Below are 15,423 nucleotides of genomic sequence, written 5' to 3' on the forward strand. Positions count from 1 at the left end.
TGCTGCCTTATTCAGTGTGATTCACTTCACCCATCAGGTAAAGGCAAAAGGGGAAGTATGCAGGAATTCCCGTGGGAACTGTGATGTCACAGAGTACTGCAACGGCACTTCCGCAGTGTGTGAGGAAGACTTCTACGTGCATGACGGGCACCCATGTGGAACACAGTGGGTCTGTTTTAACGGCTCGTGTAAGGATGGAACAGAACAGTGCCGTAATTTATTTGGCTTTGGTACTTTCAATCATATGAACTTTTCTGTTTAAGCATTTTCTAGGTGCTGAAAAGAAATAGATGGGTTTGTATTGTCGTGTCTACGGTACTGAGAATTACACTCAGGGCCACACCTGCCACACACTTCTTCATTCTCCACCACCGGCATCCCTAGCCCCTACCCACTTTCCCACTCTTTACTTTTGAAATAATTTCTTGCTAAGCTTCCTGGGTTAGCCTTAAACTCACTCTGCATCCCAGACAAGCCTTGACTTTGTGACTCTCCTGCCTCCATTTCTCAAGTAGCTGAGGTTACAAACCTGAACCACCATACCCAGTTAAGAAATGTATGACAGGAGATACATTTCAAAATCCAAGGAAGAACCTTGTGCAATTCATTCAAGAAATGCCCTCCCAGGACCCAGAGTAAAGAGAATAATTCATTGAAAGGACCCTGAGTGAAAATCAATCTTTTGGGTACAGAAGAGAGAGTGACTTTATTACCAGTTACTACTTACTCCACTGTCCTGGGTTTCCTAAGAAACCATAACCCAGGATGCCCTGCTGTTCTCTTTCTTTGATTTTCTTTGGTTTTTCTTTGGTTGGTTGGTTGGTTGATTTTTTTTTAATTTTGTTTTGTTGCTGTTGTTTTTCAGCCATCATAATATGGGGTGTGTGCGTGTGTGAGTGTGTGCGTGTGTGAATGTATTGTGAGTGTGTGCGTGTGTGAATGTGTGTGAGTGTGTGCATGTGTGTGTGCGTGTGTGTGTGAGTGTGTGCATGTGTGTGTGTGCGTGTGTGTGTGAGTGTATGCGTGTGTGTGTGAGTGTATGTGTGTGTGTGTGTGCGCGTGTGCGTGTGCGTGTGTGTGTGCGTGTGTGCGTGTGTGTGCGTGTGTGTGTGCGTGTGCGTGTGTGTGTGCGTGTGTGCGTGTGTGTGTGCGTGTGTGTGTGTGGCATTCGTGCAGGTTTGTGTGTGCCACGGCACAGATGTAAAGGTCAGAGGACAACTTTCAGGATCTAATTCCCTCCTCCCACTGTCAGTTCTAGGGATTGAAATCAGGTTTGTTTTGCATGACAAACACTTTTAACTGCTGAGCCCTCATGCAGGCCCTTTATGAACTTCTGTTAGTGTTCTCTGAGTTTCTTGGAACAATGAACTAAGTGTTACATTATCACATAGATCTCAAAAATCAAACATATACTTATGTCTGTTCACCTGGAATTACTTACCTTTCTATTTTTGGTACTTTTGGGGGTCTGATTTATTTTTATTTTATGTGCATGGGTGTTGGGAATCAAACCTCAACCTCTGAAAGAGAAATCAGAATTCCTTTTTTTTTTTTTTTTTGATTTTTCGAGACAGGGTTTCTCTGTAGCTTTGGAGGCTGTCCTGGAACTAGCTCATGTAGACCAGGCTTGCCTGTCTCTGCCTCCTGAGTGCTGGGATTAAAGGCATGTGCCACCACCGCCCAGCGGGAAGCCAGAATTCTTAACCATCTCTCCACCCCATCTATTTCGGGTACTTTTTTTTCTTGTAGATTGCATCCTTGGTGATATTTTTTCCATGTATATGTCCAGATACTTGTGCTGTTATTTTAATGCAGCTAGCTGTCTTTGTTCTGTTTATTCCTGAGTGAAATTGTGGAGGTCTACCTTTAGTCAAAAGTTGCTGTCCTGCCTTCCCTTCTCCACAGACATGTTGAAAAGACCTGTCTGTGGACCATGCAGCCTGTAGATGATGCTGCCTATGTTTTCACTCAGCTAGACCTAAAGGGCAAGGCCAGTAGTCTGGATTCATTCACTATTTGTTGATAATTGATATTCACTGGACTTTGGTTAGGATCTGGAGAAGGTTATTCCCATGTGTCTCACCTGTGGGTATCCAGGGTTTTCACTTCGTGCTTTGATGCATATACAAGCAGACGTGGAACCATGATGCAACCGAAGCCCCCCCTCGCAACCCTGCCCCCCCCAAGTCTCTCTCTCTCCACACGCTGATCTCCTGTCTTGCTCTTAGGAGGAATCTGCAAAGGAGCCAACTGGGTGTGCATGGTCTAATATTGTCCCTGTAGCTATAAAACACTCAGATTCTGCCTGCTTTCTGGTCCATAAGCAACAGTTTGCTGCCCTTACCAGGCTCAAAATCTGCATTTCTTGCCCACAACACTTTCCTCCAGCCAGGTAATGCAGTTGTCAAAAGTCCCAGTCAGAGGTTTCAACAAGAGTAGAATGGGCCGGGCGGTGGTGGCGCACGCCTTTAATCCCAGCACTCGGGAGGCAGAGGCAGGCGGATCTCTTGTGAGTTCGAGGCCGGGCTGGACCGATAGCCTCCAAAACAATACAGAGAAACCCTGTCTCGTAAAAACAAAAAAACAAAAACAAAACAAAACAAAAAAAACAAGAGTAGAATGGATGGAGGCTGAAAATAGAAACTATTTTCTAGGTGGTTTAGGTCTTGGGAGAATTGAAGCTAGAAAAATAAGATGAAAATAGTTGGTGAATAAAAAGGCATTTACGCAAAAAAAAAACACCCCACCTTTATTCACCAGTAAGTCAATTATTTGTTTAAAAAACTGGCTTTCTTGTTCACAGGTATGGGTTATTAACATTACATATTAGGCATTATGTAGAATGCATCAAGTTTGATGGAAATGGTTTTGTGCCAACATCCATATGCCTTTCGTTTTGCGCTTGCATTTTGTGCAATATATTCTGAATCATTTCAGAACTTTGCATTCGACACAACTAACACCTTTCTCTTTATCTTCCAGAATCAGACTTTGGTACAAATGAATGCTACGATGAGCTGAATTCCAAAACTGATATAACTGGGAACTGCGGCATCAGTCCTTCGGGGTACACAGCCTGCGCACCTAAGTATGTCACAGTTACTTTCATATAATACAGCATGATAACTCCTGACTGTGGAGCCCGACATGTTTAATCTAGTGACAGATACCAGGGTGCAGAAAAGGAGGCTCCCTGCCCTTTCCCACACACCGGGGCTGCTGTCCGTGTTTTATTTTTTCAAGGTCCATTCATCAACCATAAGGATTACATTTTTTAAAATTTTGTATGCTATCTCCTTAGTTTTACAAAGGATGGGCACGTGGCATACTTCTGTAACTTTGATACTAGAGAGCAGTGGCCCGTGGACCCCAGTGACTCCCTAAGTGGTCCCATCTCACAAAAAGAGGTGAAGAGGGCTAGATAAAGACACCTGTCGGCCGGGCGTTGGTGGCGCACGCCTTTAATCCCAGCACTTGGGAGGCAGAGGCAGGCGGATCTCTGTGAGTTCGAGGCCAGCCTGGTCTACAGAGTGAGTTCCAGGACAGCCTCCAAAGCCACAGAAAAATCCCCTGTCTGGAAAAACCAAAAAAAAAAAAAAAAAAAAGACACCTGTCATTGACCTGTGGTGTGTACACACATGCACACAGGCAGTTCGACCATCACACGCACACACACACACACACACACGCACACACACACACACGCACACACACACACGCACACACACACACACACACACATCTTTGCACATTTATGTCTATTCATTTTATAAGTATGAATGTTTTGTCTGCATGTGTCCATGTACCACTTGCTTGCCCGATGGATGCCTGGGGAGGTTGGAACAGGGATCACCATTGTGAGCTACCCATGGGGGTGCTGGGAATCAAACTTGGGTCTTCTGGAAGAGCATCCAGTCCTCTTAACACATGATCCATCTCTGCAGCCCCAAGCATGGACATTCTTTATAGAGTTGAAATTAAAGCACAGCAAAGGAAGGCCGTGACCAGAGCATCACTAGTGCTTAAACGCATGGTGTGCCTGAGATATGGTGACATGTGGCAGTGAGCTACAGTCATACTTCAGGGCCGCCTACAAGCGCACGAGTTTTGGCACCCTAGAGACTTCCCAAGGATTTGGGCTTGTGGGTTGCTCTGTTTTGTTTGAAAGGTGTCATGAAAAAGACATGGCCTCACACCTAAGTATGCCTTACGAAACATGACCAGACTCTATCACCTTATCCTTGACAACGTCACAGTTACTTTCATATGGAAGTAAAATAACCCCTCACTGTGAAGCCTGACATGTTTAATCCAGTGACAGATTCAGAGTGCAGAAAGAGGCCCCCTGACCTTTCCCACACACCTAGCCTATTGTCCATGTTGAACTAATCTGGTTGGGTCTGAATTGTTCTGTCTTTTACCACTCAGTGTTTTATTTCTTCATGAAAAGATGGTTGCTGCAAAAGAAAACAAAATGTATGCTTTAATGAAATGGGGATAATTCCATGCCCGTGTGTTTTAATAAAGCCTACACGTGAAGAGGGAACATTAAAGTGTTAGGCTAAGTCTGTGAGTCTGTGGCTGGCAAAGAAGCAATGGTCTGTCACACTAGCTGAGTGATGAATGATTGCTGATTGTGTGGCTTAGGCAGTATGCATGCTGTGTGTGTGTGTGTGTGTGTGTGTGTGTGTGTGTGTGTGTGTGTGTGAGAGTGTTTATGTGTGTTTGTGCAGACAGGATTTGCTGAACGTGCCCGTGTTTCATCTCCATCTTTTGTAGTTACAGGTTTGCTCTGTAGACCTGTGTCTCGCCGTGCTTTCTATCATAGTTGTGTTTCTTCCTGAAAAAGGCAACCTGGATCGTTTGAGTGACTCTCTCAGTTATCGGTGTCCATTGCCTCACTGAGATTGCTGGTCTCAAAGGGGTGCAGGTTGAGGGATTTCTATACTGTGCGTCAAAGCACGAAAGATTCCTCCAGCATCAGGGTCACTTGGTTTTCATGGCCAGCCTGTGGTGATATATTATTTATGGTTTATTAAAGCTTTCCTGAGGATTCAGAAAGCAAAGCCTGCCTCAATCTATAGAGATCAGGCAGTGGTGATACACACCTTTAATCCCAGTAGCCAGAAACTAGGTGGTGGTGGTACACACCTTTAATCCTATGGCTCAGGATTAAGAGGATTAAGTGGATCTCTGTGAGTCCAAGGCCACCCAGATCTGCACAAGTTTGATCCAGTCCTAAAGAGAAACAGCTCACACAAAGATGATCTCAGCACCTGGGATCACGTGCCTTTAATCCCAGCACTAGAAGGGTATAAAAGATAGGAGCAGGGTCTTCAGTGGTCAGTATCAGGGATGCATTCTCCAGCCACATCCAGGATAGGAAGACATTATTCATTGTGTAACACCAGCCCTTCCAGGCTAAAAGAATAACACTTAGCTAAAGAGAGAATAGCCGTGTACCTGACAGACAGCCTCTCACTTCCCTTTGCTGAATCTGAAATTCTTTGATGTGAGTAAGTGTGCATTTGTGGTGGTGGTACACACCTTTAAACCTTGGTCTCCTCATACATGGAAGCCAGTTAGTCCAGAGGCAAAGAGGTGGTAGAAAATGAGCTTCTATTATGACGAGCTAGCTGGCTGGAAGGTGGAAGGAGAGGGTCTCCAAAGACCATCTCGCCAGGCAGTTGATTTGAAAACCATTTATATAGGAGACGACTCCCCTCGTTGATAGGTATTATCTGTGTGTGGAGCAGGAAGATGCATACTTCTTTTCCCTTGTTGACCAGACCATTCCATAGTCTACTTTCTTGTTTGTCTGATCAACAGTCTTCTGTACCGAATGTCCCCTTATTGTTTCATTGTGTTCATGCTTTCCTCTGGGTGTATATGCATTTATTATTTTATTGTAATAATATGAATGATGTATGATGCTTTTTGGATGTGGTTGTCAATAGACTATCAGTTGTTAAACCAAAAAGGGAACCCAATTGGGCTGGTGAGCAGCCCAATTGCTCATTTTTTAAAAGTTAGATTTGATTGTGTCCAAGGATCAAATACAGGTGAAAGTCACAAATGGTAATCTAGCTAACTGAAGAGTTCATAATTAATTTGTTCATTATTGTTAATAATCCAGGAAGGACTCTGTGTGTTATTCAAAATTAGTTGCTAATTATTCAAAATTACTTGCTAACTCCAATGTTTAATTTAAATCTGTTTTTGAAATTATATTAAAATATTTCTCTATTAAAATAATGGCTTTCATTTATCTGCAAATTATAGTAACCTGAAGTGTGGGAAATTAATATGTAAATACAGAAGTGAAAATGTAGTTAAAATGAGATCTGCCGCTGTAATTTACGCCAATATAAGTGGGGAAATCTGCGTTTCCCTGGAGTATATCCCTGGTCATAAAGACAGCTCGAATATGTGGGTGCAGGACGGAACTGTCTGCAGCACCAACAAGGTAGGTGACCTATCCTCAGTGTTGTGTCATGTGATCTCTCCCCAGTGTCCCCAGTGTCGAATGATCTCTCCACAGTAATTGCCCAGTGTTAAGTCCTCATTGACACATATGCCTGGTAACATGTTCTCTCAAAATGTAAGTATTCAATCAACAATGAAGTTTAGAAAATAAGATCAAAACTCAAAGAATAAAATAGAATAAAGCCACTGACCTGCGCAGCTGCTGCTATGGACATGTCCTTGACTGCTTTGTGCTTTTTGTGGAAATCACACAAATTTCCAGAAGAGATAACCACGTGGTTCACCCACTGCATTTCCAGAATGCTACAGAAAGAGAACACTTGGGTTGGGGTGATTTATCTTTTGGTATAATGATCCTTAAATAATGGTGAAAATAAAGATTTCACAGAGTAAAGCAAAAAAAAAAAAAAAAAAAAAAGCAAAACCAACCAACAAACAAACAAAACCAGGCAAATCTAACTAGCATGTGATGGTTAGTTTTAGCTGCCAACTTGCTAGCTGGTAAGAGTCTCAAATGAGGAATTATCTAGATCAGGTTGTCTCAAATGAGGAATTATCTAGATCAGGTTGTCTCAAATGAGGAATTATCTAGATCAGGTTGTCTCAAATGAGGAATTATCTAGATCAGGTTGGCCCAAGGGTGTCTGTGGGGGATGATGTTGATTATTAATTGGTGTAGGAAGGCCCAGCCCCCCCGTCACTGTGGGCAGCACCATTCCCTAGGCAAGGGATCCTGAACAATGTAAGAGAGGAGAAATTTAGCTGAGAGTAGAGCAGTGAAGCAAGCATGCATTCATTTCCCCCAGTTCTCCATTATGGGTGGGATGTCACCAATTGCTGTAGTTCCAGCCCTCAGGGATGAATCATAACAAGAGATTGTAAGCCTGGCAGATTCTGTGCTTCTCTAAATTCCTTTTGGTCAGGGCCTTTTTTTTTTAACCACAACAGAAATGAAATTAGAATATCATGTGTCTCACACTTGTGATTTCCATTCTCATGTACGTTATTGCTCTTGCATGTGGTGTGGTAAGAAGACCTCACATCTGTTCTCTCTTCACGCCGTAGGCATTCAATATTAACTGCAGTCGCCACCTTTTCATTATATCCATAGACTTACTCTCCCTCTATCATCCTTCACATCTGTAAGTCGCAGCACAGCAAGCTCACGTGACTTCTCTGCGTTTTCTTCTTGTCGCCACTGACCTGTCAGTTTCTACAGCCCTCTTAGTTTCCACACATAAGCAGGGTCAGGAAGCATATGTCCTTCCGTGCCTGTGTGATGTCACTTAACATCATGATTCGTCCATATCATCAAAGTGAGAATTGCCTTCCTTTTAAAGACTCAGTAATATTCCATTTTACGATCAGAAGGAAGATAGACACAGACACAGAGAGATCCAAATTTTGCTTTCCAATGGAATATTACAATTTTGTTTGTATGTCAAAATAGTACGTTGTGGACCATATGTATACACAATGAAGATTAAACCACTGACTCTAAATGAAACACAGGAGAAACAAATCCAATAACAGTGATGTGGCGGGTGTCCAGTTTACCTCTGAAAACAGACTGTTGTGACTGCTGTTGCCCTGATTGTGAGCTACGCAGGTGGATTGCCCAGTTGGGATTTGGCATCCATGACATTTGGGTCCATGACATATGGCAATATCTGAGGAAGTGAGAAACCAAAATGTCAAAACAGGCTTTTCTCAGTCTGTGATTATATTAGCAGTCAGTGGGTTATCCCTCACTTAATAGCAAGGATGACAAAATTAATAAAAGAAAAATCATGGTGCAAAATCATGGCTCCTACACTGGGCAGCTTAATGGTGCTCCTTCCATCCCTTAGGTACTGCTCACTTTTCGGGTTTGTTGGTCTCCATTCCCTAGACCCCTTAACCTCAAACGCAGCACCGTCTTCAGGTCCATCCATGCCTCCCACACCTGCTGCTGAACCCATGCAGTGGAGTTTTCAATCCCCTTAGCAGTTAATTCTCTGTAACTACAGTCTCTGCGCGGTACCCTTCACACTCTGATCTCTTTGTTTATATACAGTCTTCCTTTGTTCTAACGTCAGTGTCATTGTCCCTCTTTACTCCAGTTCTTCCTCTCTATTTCCCTCTAGTGACTTGAGAAAGTTAATTACATCTACATAAAACCTGTGTCCTCCAATCGAAATGGTCATGTTTCCCTTTCTGCTTCTTATGATTTCTGCTGTCGTTGTTGCAAATTAGGTGTTGGAAAAATCTCCTGCTTCTTCCAGTGTTTGGAGACTGGCTCAGTATTGAGAATGCTTTGTTGGTCATTTTATTTCATTCTTAGATAATAATTATGTATATTTTGGGCACAACGTGATATTTTCAAAACATGTATATAATCAGAGCAGTCGGCATATCTATCTTTTAAGCATTTGCCATTTTACATGTGACGTATGTAACACGTCATAGTTCACTACAGTCACCCTCTTCTGCAGGACAGCGACAGAGCTTACCACACCCTTCTCACCATCATTTTACCTGTTAGTAAACCTTTCTGCATCTTCCCCGCCCCCACTCATACTGCATCCAGCCCCTCAGAAGGCGCCAACTCTATTTGGGGTCACACAATGCCCTATAAACTCTTCCTTGTTGCCACAAATGGCAAGCTTGCATTCCTTTTTGTGGCCAAATAACAATTTCAGTATACATTTCTATGTATTTTTATGTTAACTTATAATTGGCTGATTTTTAGTAATAGTTACATTGATATATTTTTCTTATACAGCATATATACCACATTTTATCCACCTGTCTATTGATGGCAGTGAAATTGGTGAAATCTCTTGGCCATTATGAAAAATGATGCAATAAATAGGACAGCACAGTACATACAGGTTTCTCTTCAACAGCCTTCCTTTATTTTCTTTGGGTGTGTACCCAGTTTCGGGACTGTTGGAAGCCACAATAACTCCAAATCTTTTCCTTATGGATTTACTTTGAGTATTTTCCATACAGATTAGTTTACATACACTTTGTGTAAGAACCAATTACATTTCTGCTAGCAGTACTGAGAGCTCCCCTCTTTGTCACATCCTTGTTAGTATGTGTTAGGGGTGTTGTTTTTTAACTTAGTCATTTTGTCAATAGCCAGTTTGACTGAGATGGGGTGGTATTTCAGGGTGGTTCCTATCTTAAGAGAGTATGGGATGCTTTTAATTAAGTGATGAATCTAGCAGGCATATTACCTTGTCTATTCTAGGTTTGCATGAATAAAGAATGTGTAGAAGATAAAATTTTTAACTACGACTGCAAACCAGAAAACTGCAACAATCATGGTGTAAGTAGCAGACCTGTGAGTGAGAAAGGGAAGCCATTGAAACTGGATTAAAGTGCCTTTAATCCCAGCACTTGGGAGGCAGAGGCAGGCGGATCTCTGTGAGTTCAAGACCAGCCTGGTCTACAAGAGCTAGTTCCAGGACAGGCTCCAAAGCCACAGAGAAACCCTGTCTCAAAACAAACAAACAAACAAACAAACAAAACTCTCAGGAGAGCCAGGGCCAGGGCTGAGTCCCTGTCCTCACTCTTTCCTCTCCTCTCCCTGCCTCCTCCTCTGCTTCCCAACAATGTGCCACACAGGAAAATGGACATTATCTTGCATAAACATTAGTTTGCAGATTTCCTGGTGTAAGCAAACCTGACTGCCTGTCTTAGCCTGTGACTTTATGCTGTTTTCAGGTATGTAATAACAAGAAGCATTGCCACTGCAACCCCACATACTTGCCTCCAGATTGCCAAAATACAGAGGAGAAATGGCCCGGTGGGAGCGTCGACAGCGGCAATCAACAACGAGCCGAGTCGATCCCCGGTAAGCCTTCCTAACAAGCCGGCCTCGAACTCACAGAGATCCGCCTGCCTCTGCCTCCCGAGTGCCACCACCACTCAGCTTTTTCTTTGTTTAATCCAAATCCCCAAAACTCACATTGAAAGATTCCTGCCTTGTGACCTTGACATGGTCAGAAGAAGTACGTAAATTTTTGGCTCCTGTCTACTCCCAAAAAGAAACAGGCTGACAAAACCACCCAGGTGTGACCAGGAATTGTCAACCAAAGGGTAGAATCAAGAAGTCAGATTCAAAAATTCTCTGGAATTTTGGGATTATAGTTAAGAAACCCAGCATTTTGTTTTCACCAGAAATAAGAGTTTGATAATAGGAATCACACTTCAATTCCCTTTTCCTATATGATCAAACAGAGACTACCTGGAATAGAAAAGTCTCCGGGGCCAAGTAAGGAGCATGGGCTGGAGAGACAGCCCAGCTGTTAACCCCACTGTTGCTCTTGAGTTTGGTTCCCAGTACCTACATGGTGGCTCACAACCATCTGCAATTCCAGTTCCAGAAGATCCAACACCCTCTTCTGGCCACACACACGGTACACGTATGAACCTGTTGATAAACACTTATACACATGAATTTTTTTTAATCTTTTAGAAAGATACATACAAAAAGAAAAGCAAAGGATGGGACTTTGACACAAGGATTTGGAGAGCTTGAAGGTGGAGGCTCTGATGCCATTGTATTATCTATATTCCATGTAGTTAATTAATTATATCTAGTTACAAAGTTTATGTATAAAATTATATGTAACTCTAAAGTTAACTATAAAGTTTTTAAATAGTGTAACATGTGTTACAGCAGCACACAGTAATATTGTTGTTATAGTCCTGGTAATTGCCTTCTAACCCCTGGTACTTATCTCTTGCTAGCACGGCCCCACATTGCAAGTGCTTACCACCCCAAGCCTACCCGTTGGCCATTTTTCTTGATCATCCCTTTCTACATTGTGATCTGTGTCCTGATTGCCGTGCTGGTAAAAGTCCATTCCCAAAGGAAAAAATGGAGGACCGACGACTACTCGAGCGATGAGTGTGTGGATTTCATACGTGTTTTCTTACTTTCATAATTAGTTGGTGTAATGGATTATTAAGGACATCAAGACAGATGTAGCTCGTACCTCAGATTTAACATTGTTCTTTGTGTGGAAATTGAGTACTTAACATGCTAATGATTAATAGAATGAATAATCAGATTTTTTAACTATCAGTTTTAATCTTATAAAAATTTAGTGGGTATGAAAGTGCCACAGTGATATCTGTTGCTTTTTGTGCTACTAAGCCAAAAAAGGAGAACACACACACACACACACACACACACACACACACACACACACACGCCTTGGGCCTCTTTAGGGGTAAAAGCAAATGAAAATTACTATCTCCCATTTACTAACATTAATTATCAAATACATATATATTAAACATTGCTTAATTTTTATTCTTTTCCACTGTAAAAAGTTTTTATGTTATTTTGGGGGAAAAACAACAAAAAGTTCAGGAAAGTAGTGTTTCCTTTTATTCAGTTTTAGTCTTTTTTTTACATAAATGAAGAACTAAGCAATCAAAGGTGAAAGATAAGAATTATCTAGACTAAATATGACTAAAAGACATGACGTCAGGATGGTAGCACTCATCTATAGCAAAAGGATCATGAATTCAAGGCCAGTCTGGTCTACATAGCAAGTTCCAGCCCAGCTCTGAACTGCATAGTGAGACTCTGTCTCAGAAAGAAAATACAGGAGGGTGGTAAGGACTGGGGAGATATCTCAGTGGGTTAAACACATATACACAAGCATGAGAACCTGTTTCAACCCCAGCACCATATAAAAACAGGGCAGGCAGCATGCACCTGACACCCTAGCACTGTGGAATGGAGACGGGCTCACTCTCTAGTTCACATTTAGCTGGCTTTCTTATACACAGTCCAAGCTCACCCGCCTACAGAAGGTGCTGTCCACAGTGAGCAGGCCTTTCCCACATGAATTGACATTCACAGGATGGCCATAGACCAATCTGATGAAGGCAGTGTAATTCCCTCTTTCCAGGTGACTCTAGGTTGTATCACGTTGACAATAAAAACCATGCAGACCATGGGTAAAGCATTTAACTAGGAAGTTTAACAGCAATGAGTAAAAGGGAAGATGAATGGCCACAAAAGTTTACAGGCAAGTTAGCGGTTTAAAAATGTTAAGAATCAGCCGGGTGTTGGTGGCACACGCCTTTAATCCCAGCACTCGGGAGGCAGAGGCAAGCGGATCTCTGTGAGTTCGAGACCAGCCTGGACTACCAAGTGAGTTCCAGGACAGCCTCCAAAGCCACAGAGAAACCCTGTCTCGAAAAACCAAAAAAAAAAAAAAAAAAAAAAAAAAAGAATCTAAGACTTGGCTCAACCTAGAAACATTGTATCACTGTTCCTAATTGACTATCTCGGTCTCTAATTATATAGGCAATTTGAAAGTGAAACTGAAACCAAAGACTAGTCTGGACAGCCAAGATTTCCACGATGTCATGGTGAGTCTCCAACACTCCAAGGGAAAGAGGGAAGGAAGAAGAGAAATGTATGAGACATAAAGGGTGATAGTCATATAGTTAGTTCTATATAACTACTACTGACTACTTTGCAGTATTGTAATTTATATCAATAACATGAGAATGCTATCAGTGATATATCACAATTTATCACTGAAAAAAAAATCCTACAGACTGGGGAAATAACTCAGCCTTGAAGGTGTAAGGTCCTGAGTTCTATATATAGAACCCAAACTGAAAGCTGGGTGTGATAGCATGGCTGGTAACCCCAGCAATGGAGTGGCAGGAACAGGCAGGCAGATTCCTAAAGCTTATGGCCAAGCCAGTCTAGCTAACATGGTGGACAGCACTTGGGAGACAACAGCCAAGGTTGATCTCTGGCTTCTACATGCTTGTGCACATCTGTCCATGGGCACATAAGCCCACCTGCAAATGCACACATACACACACACACACACACAATTTCTTGCAAAAGCCAAATCTGGTGGTGTCAGCCTGTAATTCCAGCTTTTGGGTGGTGACAGCAGGAGGTTCAAGAGTTCAAGTTCGTTCTCTGCTGCATAGAGTTCCAGGCCAGTCTAGGCTACATCAGACTCTGTCTCAAAAAAAAAAAAAAAATCGTTGTTTTCCATTACATCCTTTAGAATGTTTGAGTTCAGATGTTGATCAAAGTTTAAAAGGCTTGAATTCTCCTTCATCATGAGGTCCTCCTAGGGTGTTTGTTGCACCCAAGGAGGTTTAACCTGGTTAGTTTTATGGGTGACTCCTCTCTTTATGTGTTCTTTCAGAGTAATTCTCTTCAGTGGACAGAAAATAACTGGAAAAGAAAAAATATGCACCCTCTGATTGTCTGGAAGTCAAGCCTGTATATTGTGGTTTCCATCTGGCCAGAAATCATATCTCTCCATACACATGTATAATATATATATGTGTATTCAATTCCATAAATGATTTGTAAGAAATATATGATTATGAATTTTGTATTATACTTTGAAATTTTACCCCTTTCCTGGTAGCCGGTAGGCATAAGTCATATTACCTAGTAGGCATGTTACAGGGAAGGTTACAATAAAATAAATGTGGTGCCTTGGCTCCGTGTGGTGGCCTGCCATGAGCTTAGAGTGCCATGGATATGCTGTCATGCTATATAGTCTGATGGCTCATAACCAGACTGATGGCAATGGTCCCGGGGTTCAGAAGGCACTCTGACGCATGGTATTTAGGAGAGACACACACCAAAGTATGTGCAGCTTCAAAGGAGAAGGTGGACTTGAACCCTGGTAGCCTTTGTGGAGACGGAAGCTCAAAGATGTCAAAGTTCAAAGAGTCACTTTAAGAGGAATATAAAATAACAAAGAGTTATTTTCCAACTGTTCCTGCAATCCTGGGAATGGAGCCCAAGGTGTCACACATGCCAGGCAAACACTATGTCACCCAGTGAGTTTTAATGAACCTTCACCATAGGTGAAACAAATTTCAGTCAGACAATTAGGAAAATCATCCAATTTAGTAAGGAATTCAAATACTGTAACAACAAAAGTTGTCTACTTCAACTATAGGACTCTCACAACAGGAAAATCTATACTACGTATGTATGTATGTTTGTATGTATTGCAAAGAAGTAAGGTTTGATCTATCATATAGAATATTACAGACCATGGTTTTATTTTTGGGTTTTTTGTTTGTTTGTTTGTTTGTTTTTCAGACCATGTTTTTTTAACTGAACTTAAGGTAAATTCTGGGGCCACCCATCGGTTGGTAGGAGCTAGTCTAGCATGTCCTTGCGTTTCAATCCCAGCACAAAACGGAACTAACTGGACATAATGGCACATGCCAATGGTCCAAGAGCAACAAGGAGGTATAGTCAGGAGATTAAGAGCTCAGTCTTTTTTTTTTTCTGGTGACATCAAGTCTAGCCTGGGCTACAACACCCCCCCCAAAGAGATAAATTTAAGGTAAATATATAATAAAATGCTTAAAATCCCCTAAGTGTTTGTGAGACAAGCAATACATTCATGAATGTATTGTGCCAGGTTTGCGGAATCCCAGAGACTAACCAGGGAGTCGACACTCGGGTGCAAAAGCAAAAGGTTCCATTTATTGTTCAGCTGGCCAGCCAGATTACTTTTCATGGTGGAGGAAATGAGATGCCTACCAGCCAAAAAGAGAAGCTTTTAAAGGGGCAGACCATAAGGATGAAGGCCACAAATTTCAGTTTCCATGGTTACTTAAGGTCATACAAAGTACAGAGTAAAGCAGTAACTATATATTTTAAGCAAGATACATATGAGTAAGATAAGACAGGGCGCCGGGCGGTGGTGGCGCACGTCGTTAATCCCAGTACTCGGGAGGCAGAGGCAGGCGGATCTCTGTGAGTTCGAGGCTGGGCTGGACCGATAGCCTCCAAAACAATACAGAGAAACCCTGTCTCGAAAAATAAAAAAAATAAAAATAAAAAGATAAGACAGGGCTTGCAGGGTCACAGGGTCTGTCAGCTGTTCCCTGGGCCGGGTGATCTTTACAGCTGGCAGGGGA

General features: G+C 42.2%; 1 protein-coding gene across 3 annotated transcripts in view; it reads left to right on the plus strand.

Moving 5' to 3' along the window:
* LOC101836622 (disintegrin and metalloproteinase domain-containing protein 2) overlaps positions 1-13,977 on the plus strand; it is a 48,936-nt gene extending 34,959 nt beyond the window's left edge. For 2 of the 3 annotated variants that reach the window (XM_040740691.1, XM_040740692.1), the window contains 7 exons: positions 38-230; positions 2,983-3,088; positions 6,283-6,466; positions 9,725-9,802; positions 10,201-10,330; positions 12,806-12,870; positions 13,677-13,977. In XM_040740691.1, the coding sequence (XP_040596625.1) occupies positions 38-230; positions 2,983-3,088; positions 6,283-6,466; positions 9,725-9,802; positions 10,201-10,330; positions 12,806-12,870; positions 13,677-13,808 (888 nt within the window). In that variant the 3' untranslated portion in view covers positions 13,809-13,977. Of the gene's footprint in view, positions 1-37; positions 231-2,982; positions 3,089-6,282; positions 6,467-9,724; positions 9,803-10,200; positions 10,331-11,229; positions 11,390-12,805; positions 12,871-13,676 lie in introns of all 3 variants that reach the window. The other variant, XM_021230210.2, reaches the window with a different exon arrangement.
* Positions 13,978-15,423: the final 1,446 nt, after the last annotated feature.

The sequence above is a fragment of the Mesocricetus auratus genome, unplaced genomic scaffold (assembly GCF_017639785.1).
Source record: "Mesocricetus auratus isolate SY011 unplaced genomic scaffold, BCM_Maur_2.0 Super-Scaffold_100707, whole genome shotgun sequence".
Classification (NCBI taxonomy): domain Eukaryota; kingdom Metazoa; phylum Chordata; class Mammalia; order Rodentia; family Cricetidae; genus Mesocricetus; species Mesocricetus auratus.